We start from the raw sequence: 14229 nt of genomic DNA on the forward strand, positions 1-14229 counted from the left end.
ATTAAAGTCTTAAAAGTAAGTCAAATATTCTTTGTCATATTCCTAAAAGATATGCTTAAGTGAGTTGGGTGTTGAAGATCTTGAGTGCCCTGACCTAAATACCATCCACAGATTGTAAGACAGAACCTCAAACATCAAAAACCTACATAAAAGCATCTTCATTTTCCTCCATTTCTTTTATTAACATATATTAAGGTTAATATTTAGTACACATGAAGTGATTTTTACATCCAGCCAGAACCATTACAGGTTTAAACATTTTAACACCTTGGCTTCTAACAACGACTAATAACTTAATTATTTGTACAAATCAATCGGCTTTTACAGACACACTTATTCAAAGCAACATTTGCAACAATCGAACGGAACAATTAACATCTCAGTGCTATTTTTCCAGTATAATTTAACAATAAAAACTAATTATTTTGTGGCAGTACATTTAAATCAAAGTAAACAATGTGCAAATGTAATTAAGAAACAATATTTTCCCCTACAAGTGCAGCAACACAAACTTGCTAGTCTTACTTGTACCCAATAAAACCCATTTAAGAATAAGTTGACTTTCCCTTCACCTAAGAAAAAATGCAGATCCCAGTGTAACAAGAATGTCCTCGTAAGGTGCACTCTGCTGCAGGTTCACAGACTGTTGTTTCTGCAGGACCAGCAGAGAGTAGAAGGTAGCGGTTGCCTGGGAGCGGGTGCTTCCTGCACAGAGGGCCTTCAGGCTGAACTGAGTTTCACTGGTGCGCTGCCACACAGACACACACATGCCTAATCTCTCCTGGATCTCATGGTCATGAATTGCTGTAAATTGTAACTGTAAAAACTGCAAACTGTTACATACTGTACTTCCTCATATCGTTGCCAGAATTGTTTACTCACCTGAAGAGTAGCAGTCAATTAGAGTTGATGCATTTATTAGGACGGAAGGCTTCAGTTGCACAAATATATTTTTTATAATAATAATCAATAGTACAATATCTAAAATATATTTTTTATAATATAGTACAGTAGTACCTGAACTAACAATCTTAATTGCTTCTGTGACTGAGCTCTTAACTCAAAACACTGGTATCTGAAATCAACATCACTTCTTTTTCTCAGTATTTAGTCCTTCACATTCACTTTCTTTGTTCCAATAATGTTTGGAAAACAAAGTTATGTCAATCTCTAGCTATGAGCTATTGCTAGTGACTAACACCTGATGTTAATGATGTATTTTATGGGCATTGCTATGCAAACTAATGGCGGGGATGCTTGTATCTGAAATGTTTGCTTGCAACATAGACTCAATTCGAATACCCCTCCTTCGCCCTTGTTTTTGCTCTCCCCCCTTGGTTTTGCATGTTCACATACATCAAGAGGCGTTCGAATGATCTGTTAGGTAGGTGGAAGGGCAGGTATCTCCCTCGAAGCGAAGTGAGCTCGCAGACCTCGATACACTATCGAGTGCAAGGAGAAATATGGCAGACCAGAAACCCAGAGATGCGTACAAATGTAAGTAATCAGCGTAGTTAATGATTTTCATAAACTTGACACTTGTCGTTTTAGTCAGACTTCAAACCTTTGTTACTGCACGTGAATATTGGCTTCAAACACAAATACACACAAACACATTTTTACATACTGCAAGCTGATGGGCCAGCACTTGCATATTTTGCCAAAATGTTATCTTCCAAATGGTCTTCTTCTTAATAAAACAGGCAAACGAAAATAAGAAGTGCACAAGCAAAGCCGAGCATCACATGCAAAGGCATCTTAAAAATAAACAAACATTTGTTGCATCTGCCTTACGTCACTCCTGGCAAACGGCGAGGATTGATGACATAGCGAGACTCGAGCGATGTCCGTATGCATAGGGGCATATTTGTAATACCTTGCCATAGCACTAGATGCTTGAGCCAAGGAGGAGGGTCAAGTAAAAGAGGGGAGAGGGGAGAATCCAAATTGAGCCTTAAAGCATAACAATTAGCCGAGAGACAACTCTTGTCTCAAAACACTTAAGTTGGTTCACTCTTAAGTTGAGGTAAAACCATATGTATTATAATTACGGCTGTCAAAAATGACAAGTTAACTCATGTGATTAATTACAAAAAATTATCGCATTAATCATATATGTAGATTAATCATGCAATTTATTTTGACCATACATGCTCCTTTACCGTAACTGTAGATGGTTACCTGAAAGGCGGTGCACGTTGTTATACAGTCAGTGATAAGCATACTTGCCAACCTTGAGACCTTCGAATTCGGGAGATTGGAGGGGGGAGGCGGGATTTGGTGGTAGCGGGGGTGTATATTTTAGCCCGGAAGAGTTAGGGATGCAAGGGATTCTGGGTATTTGTTCTGTTGTGTTATGGTGTGGATGTTCTCCCGAAATGTGTTTGTCATTTTTGTTTGGTGTGGGTTCATAGTGTGGCGCATATTTGTAACAGTGTTAAAGTTGTTTATACGGCCACCCTCAGTGTGACCTGTATGGCTGTTGATCAAGTATGTCTTGCAGTCACTTTCGTGTGTATGCAGAAGCCGCATACAATGTGTGACTGGGCCAGCACGCTGTTTGTATGGTGAAAAAGCAGAGGTTTGTAGAGGACGCTAAAGGCAGTGCCATCGCGGCACACCCTTAATATTGTTGTCCGGGTGAAAATCGGGATAATGATTGCCGCAGGAGATTTTCGGGAGGGGCACTGAATTTCGGGAGTCTCCCGGAAAAATCGTGAGGGTTGGCAAGTATGGTGATAAGGCAGTGCAAAGATGAGTGAGGAGACTCTAACTGTTGTGTTCGCTGGCAAATTTAACTTTAAAATACACCCTGACTGGACTTTAGATAAAGCTGTTACAGTTTTGAGTAAATAAATGAATAAACTCAAGTAAACAATTTCAAAATGTTCCTGTACGACAGTCTTTTTTAAAGGGGTTGTTTGCATCATTTAGACCAGGGGTGTCAGACTTACGGCCGTATAAGGTACACAAATAGGTTTAATTTGGACCGCGGTCCACAAGATGAGTTTGCTCAATATAAAAATTAGCTGCAATTTTTTCAATCAAAAAACTGCTGTTCTTAATGTGTCCACTGGATGTCGCAATAGCAATTCAAGTATAATTTATGTCACACATGACACTGTTTAAGATGACGTGTCAACTGACTTTAAGGGACATCTGGATTGGGGGCCGCTACTCCAATCAGCGTAAGTGCAAGAAATCAGCTGTTCCTGTTGTGGCTTGCGGAAGACTAATGCTGTAGTGACACGAAATACCTCCTTTAATTGTAATTTATCCAGTCAACGGATAAAATAACGAAACGGTAAGATGCAAAGACTTAAGTCAACTTGACCATCATCTTTCTAGTTAGTTCCATGCAGCGCTCGCAATTGGTTAATGGCACGATGTGCACACTGAACTCTTTTTTTAAAACGTATGTTTCTACATTTGTTTATTGTTTTATTTTATTTTATGCTTAATTCTAGCATGTTCACATTCGTTAAGTTTGTAGTTGTGTTACCTTTAATTTGGCTATCATGGTAATTGTTTTCACAATTGTTTTGATCATATTATATTTGTAATATTTGAATGATGATAAATGAATTGTGTTGTGGCAGTTGTGGATGTCACCAATGTGGCCGTTTGAGGAAAAACTTGATTGGGTTACCAAACACGTCTTAAATAGTGAACTTAAAGTTTAATGGCTTTGTAAAAACACGGAGACAAAGTCTAAGTTCATTGTTTTCCTAATGTTGTTTTTGAAACTGCACCAATTTATTACTCAAAATGTTCTAGTAACTTGAAGTGTTTTGCCAAGAGGATGAGTATGTACATTTTAAAAATGTGCTTGTTCTATTTTTGTCAAAGTAAAACAAAAACTAAACTTATTGAAGTTGTCTTTATTTTTAAATGATTATTCCATGAATTCATCAGTTTGGCCCTTGTGGGAATAGATTTTCCTGAGCTAAAATGAGTTTGACACCCCTGATTTAGACAGATGCTTAGAGAGCGCTAACTTTCCAATATTTTACACAATATATCCCGCATTGTTATGGCTTGTAGGACATAATGATGTACTGTAGTACAAACGTACGCAACATGTACACAGGCATTAGCTTTGGGTGTTGTCAGCTAATATTAGCAATTAAGATAGTTAGCATTAGCGGTCTTTGAAAGTATTCTATCATAACAACAACATGACTGCAAATTATTTGTTGCTTCTCTTGGACTGCTTTTGTTTGTGTGCACGCAATCCCTGTCTTGACAGGAGCCGACAAAACATTTTATTTCATAAACTTTGTAATTGTGAAAAACAGACAATTTTAAAACAAATGTGTTCTGTTAAACCACTAATGGTAACATATGATAGCCGGTGGTGCTCTTGTTATTGTTGTTGCTCTGCAAAATGTATCTGTAAGCAAGTTACAAACAGCCCCTTTAAGTAAAATAAAATTATGAAAATTAGAAATAACCGTTTGACAGCCATAATTATAATAAATATATAGCTATGTACTTGCCAAAACTTTTTGCCCTGAACATTCATCCTTCCAAAATCCCAAATTCTTTGTGCCTCAAAGTTGGAATGTTTAGCAATTCGCATACAGAACATTCTTATTAAGTCCACTCAACATTAGCTTTTGCAGATGCCATGTCTGTTGTGCAGTTGTGTTCTATGAGGTAACAGTGATAAGTACAGCCATGTGCTGTTTTCTTGAGGGGGAAAAGAAGTGGCACATTGCTTCAAGAGGACGTCCTCTCTTCGAGCGCTGACTTTTTGAGGAACTACAGTATCGAGGACGAGTAAAGTACAAATTCTGTGCTATTTTTAGATCATTACCTGTAATGACTTTAGAAGCGTCTGTGCTTGTCTGTTGAGCCTCTGTGCCTCAAAGTATTGGCTGCCCAGCAAAGACTGCAAGTTACAAAGGAACCACGTCAGTCAGTGCCAGCTAAACCTCCACTCGCTGTGACAGGCCAACTGAAACCATCTGTTTCAGCAATCCTTACAGTTAACCAACCATTATTAATACCTCAAATCAGATTTCACCTGTACTATACCACCTTCTCTGCAGATGTTTCCTGTAAAATATATAGTTTAAAATAAGTCTTACTGACAAAGATGGAAGTAGTAGTCCAACACCATCCATAAGTGCTAATACTACTACAGTTACTGCTATAATATGTACAGGTAGATTGTTCTTTAATACCACCCACACTTCCCTCTGCCCTCTGTTTATTTCTCTTCTGACCCAACCTGTCAAGGGAGATAGCTGCACTCTACTTGTTGAAAGCAAGTTTTTACCTTTTCATGTTTGCCAAAAATGCTTCCTCATGTAAGGATGTTGAGCCTATTACATCTACATTGCATTCAGAAAGTTTTTACAGCGCTTCACTTTTTCCAAATGTTTTTATGTTACAGCCTTATTCCAAAATGGAATAATTAATTTTTGTCCTCAAAGTTCAACACACAATGTCCCATAATGACAATGTAAAAAAAGTTTGTTTTTTTTAAAACATTTTTGCAAATTAATTAAATAGCATTTGCTCAATACTTTGTTGATGCACCTTCGCAGCAATTACATCCTCAACTATTTTTTAAAAACAATGCCACAAGCTTGGCACACCTATATTTGAGCAGTTTCGCCCATTCGTCTTTGTGGCACCACTCAAGCTTTATCAGGTTGGATGGGAAGGGTCGGTGCACAGCCATTTTCCGATCTCTCCAGAGATGTTCGGCCGGATTCAAGTCTGGGCTCTGGTTGGGCCACTCAAGGACATTTACAGAGTTGTCCTGAAGCCTTTATCTTGGCTTTGTGATTAGGGTTGTTCACCTGCTGAAAGATAAACCATCACCCCAGTCTGAGTTAAAGAGCGCTCTGGAGCAGGTTTTCATCCAGGATGTTTCTGTACATTGCTCCATTCATTTTTCCCTCTATCCTGACTAGTCTCCCAGTTCCTGCCGCTGAAAAACATCCCCACAGCATGATGCTGCCACCTCCATGCTTCGCTGTTGGGATGGCATTGGCCTGGTGATGAGCAGTGCCTGGTTTCCTCCAAACATGACACCTGGCATTCACGACCTTATACTATATATAGACAGGTGTGTGCCTTTCCAAATCATGTCCAACAAACGTAATTTACCACAGGTGGACTCCAACTAAGATGTAGGAACATCTCAATGATGATCACTTGAAAAAGGATGCTTTGATCTCACTTTTGAGCTTCATGGGAAAGACTGTGAATACTTATGTACTGAACATGTGATTTCTTAGTTTTTTGTTTTTAATACATTTGCAACAATTTCTAAAAAAAAATGTTTTTACAGCCATTATGTAAAAAATGACTATGTAGAATTTTGAGGACAAAAATGAAGTTGTTACATTTTGGAATAATGCTGTAAGACAACATGTGAAGCGCTGTGATTATTTTACGGATGCAATGTATAAATTAGGATTGTTGTGCTACAGTAAAAATGTGCTAGCTGTAAAGTTAAAAATAAAGTAGGTAAAACATGATGAAGCCAGACAACATCTGAAGCCACCTGTGTCTGTGAGTTTGTGGATCGCGCCTGACTGTACTGATCCACATGAGATGGATGGACAAACAGGGAGTCTTCTGACGGAATTTCTGGATAATGGAGGTCCGATATGTGTTCATCCTGACAGACACACAGAACAGATGATAAATGTGGATGAGAATGACATGTTACTATTTGACAGATGTAGCTTGGCTTACTTGTGTGAGCTCTACATCAGCTTGGCTGTCGCTCGAGTAAAGGGTGTCTGTGAGCTTTTTGGGATGTCTGGATAAATCCACAAGCCTTTCAGTGTTCAATGTGTTTCTGTGAACTGACACAGAAGGTAGAGCTTGCAAGAATATAGAATAATACAAAATGTATTGAGTGCCAAAATAAAGTTTCCTACTGTCATCCTGCCGCATGACCTCATGTGATGCATTGTCATGCAAAGACAGGTAAACAATGTTTTTAAAATTCTGTAGAGTAAATAGAAAACAATGAAGAATTTAGGTCAAGCATCTTTATAACCCAAATAACCGTTTGTTCTACCTCTTTAATCTGTGGCGCTATAATATTGGTGCACGGCTGAGCCAGCAGTTTGTCTGCAGCGCCGCTTTCTTTCCACAGCATGATATTTCTGGTGGGAGGAGCCATGTCAATGGGGGAAATCAGATCTGAGGAGTCACTGAGCTGTTCCTGCATCGCTATATTGGTCAGTATAGTAATTTGGTCCACAATTAGCCTGCACTTTCTCTTTCTCTTCTTCTTTGGGCTTGCTAAAGACAAAAAACACAGCAACACAGTTATATACAAGTAAAATGAGACGCTTAAAATTGTTCGACAATGTTGTGCTTACAAGTGGCAAACACAGGCGTAAGGGCAGAGGTCAGTTGCTCATTGCTCAGCTGGTTCAGGGACTCTTCTTCTGCAGGATCTAGTCTGGATGCACCTAAAGTTAAATGTAAACAAACTGTCTTGATGAGGAGGCTTTATATTTTTAAAGTATTTTCAGTGCAACTGAACGCTCAATACAGAATGCTGTTTTTACCATGCTGGTTGTTGAGTAAAGTGTTGTCTGAATTGTTGTTTAAAAAAAGCTCTTGTGGGCTGACAACAGTAAATAGACCATAATCACTGTCACATGTCAGAAAGTCTGCGAATTAAAGAACATAAAACACAAATGATAAATTTAACAGATCAAGTTGAATTTGTCAAAGTGATCTAATACAACCCCTCGCAAAAAAATATGGAATCACTAGACTTGGAGGACGGTGATTCAGTTTAATTTTGTGGAAACAAAAAAAGCTGCTAACAAACATAAGACAAAACTATAGTCATTTCAAATTGCAACTTTCTGGTTTTAAAAAACATTAAAATAAATCAAGAATATAAATTGTTGTAGTCAGTAACCGTTTAATTTTTAGACCAAGCGTAGTTAACAAATTATGGAATCACTCAATTCTGAGAAAACATTATGTAATCACCCTGTACATTTTCATTTCCAAAGCTAACACCTGCATCAGATTAAATATGTTCATTAGTCTGCAGTTACAAAGGAGTTTCACACTTAGAAGAGTTGTTGCACCAGGTGGATTGACATGAATCATGGCTCCAACACAAGAGATGTCAATTGAAACAAAGGAGAGGATTATCAAAGTTCTTCTAGAAGTTAAATCATCACACAATGTTGCACAATATGTTGATTGTTCATGGTCAGCTGTGACTAAAACCTGGACCAAAAACAACATGGGAAGGTTGTAAAAGGAAAGCATACTGGTAGACCAAGGACAACATGAAAGCATCAAAACAGAACATGTAAAGCAACATGTCTTAAAAACAGAAAATTCACAGCAAAACAAATGAACAAATGGGTGGAAACTGGTATCACCTTTTGTAATCCAATAATAAGACACTGCCGAAAGGAAATGGTATTTAAATACAAAAAGCCAAATGAAAGCTGTCATTAAAACCTAAACAGAAAAACAAAGTTATAATGGAATAAGGAAAAGCAATCATGGACTATGGATGAGTGGATGAAAGTCATATTCAGTGATGAATCGCATCTCTGCATGGAGTAAAGTGATGATGCTGAAACTTTTGTTTCGTGACGTTCTAATGAGATTTATGAAGACGACTGCCTGAAGAAAACGTGCAACAGACATCCACAGTCATTGATGGTAGGGGCTGCAGGTCAGGTAATAGCATAATGAAGATGGCTATCATCAATAAATGCACAAGTTTACATTGACATTTTGGACACTTTTCTTATTCCATCAATCAAGCGGATGTTTGGGGATGATGACATAATTTTTCAAGATGGTCAATGCTACATGGCCTGCAAATAGTCCAGATATCAATCAAACTGAAAATATGTAGTGGAAATTGCAGAAAATGGTCCATGACAAAACTCCAACCTGCAAAGCTAATCTGACAATAACAATTAAGAGAGAGTTGAAACAAGACTGATGAAGAGTACTGTTTGTCACTTGTTAAGTCCATGCCTCAGAGACTGCAAGCTGTTATAAAAACCAGAGGTGGTGCAACAAAGTACTACCGTTGTGTTGTTTTGCATGATTCCATAATTTCGGTCAGAATTAAGTGATTCCATATATTTTTCATTTTGCTTGATCCAAAAATTAAACTGCAACTGACCACCACAATCTATATTTTTGATTTATTTGAGTGTCTTTTAAAGCCAGAAAGTTGGCATTTGAAATAACTATACTATTGTGTCAAGTCTGTTATCTGCATTTTTCCAAAAAATTAAACAACATCCTCCAAGAGCGGTAATTCCATAATTTTTTCCAGGGGTTGTACAAGCACATAGTTATAAATGTTCAATACCTACCGAGTAAATCCCTTCCAGTACCCTCATCCCCAAATGAGTCGTTATTTTGAGCCAGACTCTGGAAGCTGATATCAATTTGACTATACTGGGGACACTTGGACTCATCTCCTGCCCATCACAAGGAAAGAAAGAAAGCTTGTCCTGGTCAGTAATCCCCATCAAGGAACAACATGTGACTATTACTACTACTAAACACACAAAACAAGTAAAACATTGCATCTTTGAACTTGATAGTTAGAGTTTTGGACTTTAGTTGTAGTTGTTACACAATTAATTATGTGACTTCCTGGGGGCTACTTTAAGATGAAGGGAGACTGGGGGATCTTTAAAATGGCATTAGTGGTATTTTAAAGAGACCCGAGTGAACACTTTAAAAGGGATTACATAATTATTTTTTCCCTCACATTTACAACACTTCCTTGTGGCCTACATAACATGTAATGGTGGTTGTTTGGCCAAAATGTTGCAGAGATGTTATACAGACCCTTTGAAGCTGCTTTCTCACTGTCTCTTCAGAATGTGCCGTTTTGTGGGTGGTCTTATTTGCGTGACTCCACTTTGACAGCGTTTTCTCTCCACCATCATGGTTGTAGTTTTTAGCGCTTCTGAAGCAAGTCTACTGATAAATTAAGTTCAAACTATAAGATACTTTCTATTAGAAATGGCAACAGCAAAGGATTAATTTGCATGTACTAGCCCGTCTGCCCCACATCAAGAGGATAGAGAAAAAGAAGGAGCTACAGGTACAGCGTCATACTGCATACGTACAAAGCTCTTCGGGTAAAACTTTACCATATATGAAAATCGTCTGTCACCAATGTGAAAAACCTCACCAATTGGGCAAACTCCTCAGGGATCGCAAAAGTATCTAAGGGAAGATTGACTTATAAATATCTCTGCAATGCCTCTACGGTTTGATTTCAAAGTTTCGGGACTTATGCAGATCCCAAAAACACAACAACAGGTACCAACAGGTAAGAAAAGTTGGTTTTGCATATTGGGGCCCCTTTAAAATAAAAATTAACAGTTTAAACTAAACCACCGTATTATAAAAAAAGGCGGTTTTACATAAATTAAATATTCTGTTTCTAACTAAATAAAGGTTTCGAATACTGAAAATGGTTTCTTACCAATGTCTGCCAAGCTCAGAAAGGAATTTCCAAAATCCTCTTTCAGAGTAATTTCCTCTGGTCGACTTTGGTGAAGTGAGAAGTAATTCAAATCCAAATTAACATCACTAGAAGGCAAAACACAAAACTAATGAAGACTACTGTAGGTATAATATATTGTATGCATTGATGAACTCAATGTTGAACCTGTCTTTACAATTAAAAAACTATGGTAATTATGTGTATGATTAATGGTGTAATTTATATTTTACTAGTATAAGCGTTTAGCTTATTGAATGCAGGTGTTAAAAAAGTCAAAGCTACTTTGGGTGAAGAAGCTGATCATTGAAGGAAGTAAAATCTTCTGTCAAGGTGATTTTTTGGACTGTTGCCTGAAGCTCTTCAACAGGTAATTGTGTTTCATCTGCAGGTATTAGAATTACAGAACAATTATACAATCAATCAAGCAAATTGTTAAACATATTTGAGAAGCGAGCATATTTGCATGGTATCGTTTCACTGCACATTTATAAAACGGCTGTGTGCCCCAATAATGAATACACCGTGACCCGCAGCAAATTGATACTAGAGCATATTCATCCATGCTCTGAATACTCATTTCATTCTGATGATTAAATATAATAATAATAATGGAGTTGAAAACAATTATTGCAATATGTGACAAATGTTACCTGGTCGAAATGACACTTTAATTTTAACCAGGGCAAGGGTGCAGTCTGCTAGAAGATATTTAGTTTTTCTGGAGAAGATCCGAACCACACCAAGAAGCAAATATCCAGAGGTCCGCAAACCAATTTGCATCTGTAAATATATCACACAATGTACTCTGAATACGTACATGGGTAATGTTTGGTGCTTTTTGACAATTATTCACCTGTGGAGAAATTATATCTCCAATTGTTTTTTCTAAATTGCATTCAAAAACATGGTCCTTGGTGATCTTCTGCTTCCAGTGTGCTGCTAACCAGATTTTGGTAAGAGAACCCTGCATGGGCGTTAGGGCGTGCGAGTAAAAGTTGAACATCCTCCTGGTATAATGTTGTCACCTGTAAAATAACCAACAATTATATGTACACTAATTTATTTATTGTATAAAATGGATTAGCAAATTCCGACCGCAAAATGCGGATGTGACGGCATACGTCACGTCAACGCTAGTACCTAAGCAAGCTAGCAGCGTTAGCAGGGTCTTTTCAAACATACAACTTGTGGTTGAAATAACAATTTTAGTCTGCGTTGAGTCAAAGTGGAGGAACGTTCTGAAATGAATACACTCACACTTCAAAGAGACAAGTAGGCAACATGGGGAGCAGTTCATTACGCCACTTACCAAACAAGCTAACAGTTGACTTGATTTTCGTAAATCCCGCTTCTCGACATACAGCGCGTGACCGTAACTTAGCAACAAAACAACACGTGACCTCTGGTCAACAAGATGTCGGACTGGGTTACTTAAGATGTCAACGGGGGTCACACTTTTAGGTTAGCGACAATTATATGAGGCAATCACTCAACATCTAAATATCCCAAACGGAAAGCTAGTTAGAACATTATAGGCAGGAATTCAACTGCAGGCTCATGACATTTTGTTTTGCCTCTTGCACAGGGCTGTCCATTACAGCGACGAAAGGAAGCTAAATATGCTCGATGATATCAACAAATTGTTGTAACTCAATATGTTTGGTCATAATATTTTTATTTTTTAAGCGTACATCCGCGATGCACCAATGAAACCTCAACTATATCGGTCTATCGTACACATCATAATACAGCCACATTATTTCCCGTTTTGTACAGTAGAGGGCGCCATGTCACAAGCAGCCATATTGGTATTTTCTCACCAGTCAATTAAAAGCGCATCCATCCATCCATCCAATTCTACCGCTTGTCCCTCTTGTCCCTGGGTCTCAGGGGCTGGCTGGAACCTATGTAAAAAAAAAACAATTATGTTAATTTGGAAAATTCTTACAGACATGTTGGCAAATTGTATTGTTTGTCTCAATGCAAAGTATGTAGGCAATGCATGTTTGCCATGCATAGTTAGTTCGATTGCATGTCTAATAATACAGGTGATGTGCGATGACAAGAGGGATCCTTTGCACTGCAGAAAGGTGATCCATCTTATCCCACATTTGATTTATAATCCTTTCTGTTTCCTTCTCTCATAAGCATGATAAAAAAAATACCCTGAGAATCAGACTGAGAATTACAACTGCAACAATACACCAGAAACTGCATTCAGCCAGTCCCAGTTTAAGTCTCCAGCCAATAAAAGTTGATTATCATTTAATTTGGATAAAAGATGATCTAAAGACAATAATGCTTCCATGGTGGCAGATGGAGACATGTAGCGCGCACCCCACAACAGTTACAGAGAGGGACTTAACTATTTCCACATTCAAACCCAAAAAATCTATTTGCTTACAAATAGATTCAGATAAAACAACTACTGCAACAATTACTTTTTATTTTACATGAATAGCTACGCCACCACTTTTCTTAGGCCTATCCGTACGATGAACATTGTATCCGAGTATGTTGATGTTATCATTAGAACTAGATTTGCATAGCCATGTGTCAGAAATTATCATAATATCTGCATCTGTCGATGTCACCCCAATTCTGACCATGTCTGTAAACTGCGCACATTACAGGATTCCCTACATGTAAAAGATTGTGACTCAACGCCACGGCAAGATTACTGCCGTCACACCTTCAAAATAAGTTGTTTTTGTTTGTTTGTTTTTTTACATGAAAACACTTTTTTTTAAAACATGAAAACATATTTAAGTGATATATTGAATGAATGGATATACCATATATAGTCTAATATTTACATACTATTGGCTATAATAAGTTTGAAAAGCAGCTCAAAAATCATAAAAAACGTTCCACATTGCTTTATTAAAAAAAACAAAAAAATAACCTGCATCAAAATCGCCTATCTGAAGCCCACGTCAGCTGGTCACCCACCTTAACGAGTTTACACCTGGCAATAGTAAGGAGAGAAAGTGGAAGACAAAGGTATTTTAAACTAATTATTGCATTTCTACCTTAAGTCTTTTGACATTACTCCCGACAATAACGTCTAACTTTACGCCGTGTGCGTCTTCGAACCTCCGTTTCGAAGTCTCTGTGTGGAGTATGTATTTGTACACGTGCGTGTGTGGGTTTTCTCCAGGCCCTCCAGTTTCCTCCTACATTCCAAAAATATACATGTTAGCTTCATTGCAGACTGCAAATTGTCCATAGATATGAACATTAGTGTGAATAATTGTCTATCTGTGCCCTGCGATTGGCCATGCTAATCTGAGGTAGCTTGTCTATGAGCTAGTCCATTGTAAAGCTTTAAAAAAATGCCATCATCTTCATCAGACCGTTATGCTATAGTTTGTGAGTAGCACAGCCTCAGGTATTTTCCAAGCTCTGGCCTCTTCTTAGCCCAAGCTCCAGGTGGTGGTGGATGTGGCAGGCTTCGTTCGGTCTGTTAGCCCAGGCTCCGAGTGTAGTAGAGGCTAAGTTAATCTTATTAAAAGTCCACAATTCTCAAGAGCTTGTGAAGAAATTTCAATAAAAACATTAAATTGCAACTTTTGAACCGATAAAAACAATACACAAGAACTAAACACCATTAAAATGAAATAGTCAATAGAGAGAGACTGAGCAGACAGAGGACATGCTGCCATCTTGGATCTTCGTCATTTGTGGATGAGACTAATATTAGTACATAAAAAATACGACTTTTGATAATG

At 37.9% G+C, this 14229-nt stretch overlaps 1 protein-coding gene across 6 annotated transcripts; it reads right to left on the bottom strand.

The window, feature by feature from the left end:
• Window positions 1-162: 162 nt before the first annotated feature.
• On the bottom strand, window positions 163-14164 carry rad21l1 (RAD21 cohesin complex component like 1). Of its 6 annotated transcripts, none has more exons than XM_061983454.2 (17): window positions 13855-14164; window positions 13595-13674; window positions 13404-13466; window positions 12319-12402; window positions 11352-11523; window positions 11149-11278; window positions 10781-10880; window positions 10478-10584; window positions 9348-9455; window positions 7548-7652; window positions 7356-7448; window positions 7049-7275; window positions 6906-6975; window positions 6718-6830; window positions 6524-6640; window positions 4820-4894; window positions 163-748 (listed from the first exon to the last, which is right to left on the bottom strand). In XM_061983454.2, exons 5-17 carry the CDS (start codon window positions 11499-11501, stop codon window positions 569-571), a joined length of 1575 nt encoding a protein of 524 aa, XP_061839438.1. In that variant the 5' UTR covers window positions 11502-11523; window positions 12319-12402; window positions 13404-13466; window positions 13595-13674; window positions 13855-14164; the 3' UTR covers window positions 163-568. The 6 variants fall into 6 exon arrangements, with proteins under 6 accessions (XP_061839438.1, XP_061839428.1, XP_061839419.1 ...); XM_061983444.2 differs by having other exon boundaries at window positions 13531-13674; XM_061983435.2 differs by lacking the exon at window positions 13404-13466.
• Between the last annotated feature and the right edge of the window lie 65 nt (window positions 14165-14229).

Source organism: Nerophis lumbriciformis, linkage group LG01, assembly GCF_033978685.3.
Source record: "Nerophis lumbriciformis linkage group LG01, RoL_Nlum_v2.1, whole genome shotgun sequence".
Taxonomy (NCBI): Eukaryota; Metazoa; Chordata; class Actinopteri; order Syngnathiformes; family Syngnathidae; genus Nerophis; species Nerophis lumbriciformis.

What these genes read in the sequence shown, in the direction of transcription:
- rad21l1 (XM_061983468.2), bottom strand. Translation starts at nt 11,501, where the DNA reads ATGTTCAACTTTTACTCGCACGCCCTAACGCCCATGCAGGGTTCTCTT. An exon ending in TAAAGTGTCATTTCGACCAG is followed by an intron (nt 10,881 to 11,148) that starts GTAACATTTGTC and finishes TAATACCTGCAG; the next exon opens with ATGAAACACAATTACCTGTT. An exon ending in TACGCCTGTGTTTGCCACTT is followed by an intron (nt 7,276 to 7,355) that starts GTAAGCACAACA and finishes TTTTGTCTTTAG; the next exon opens with CAAGCCCAAAGAAGAAGAGA.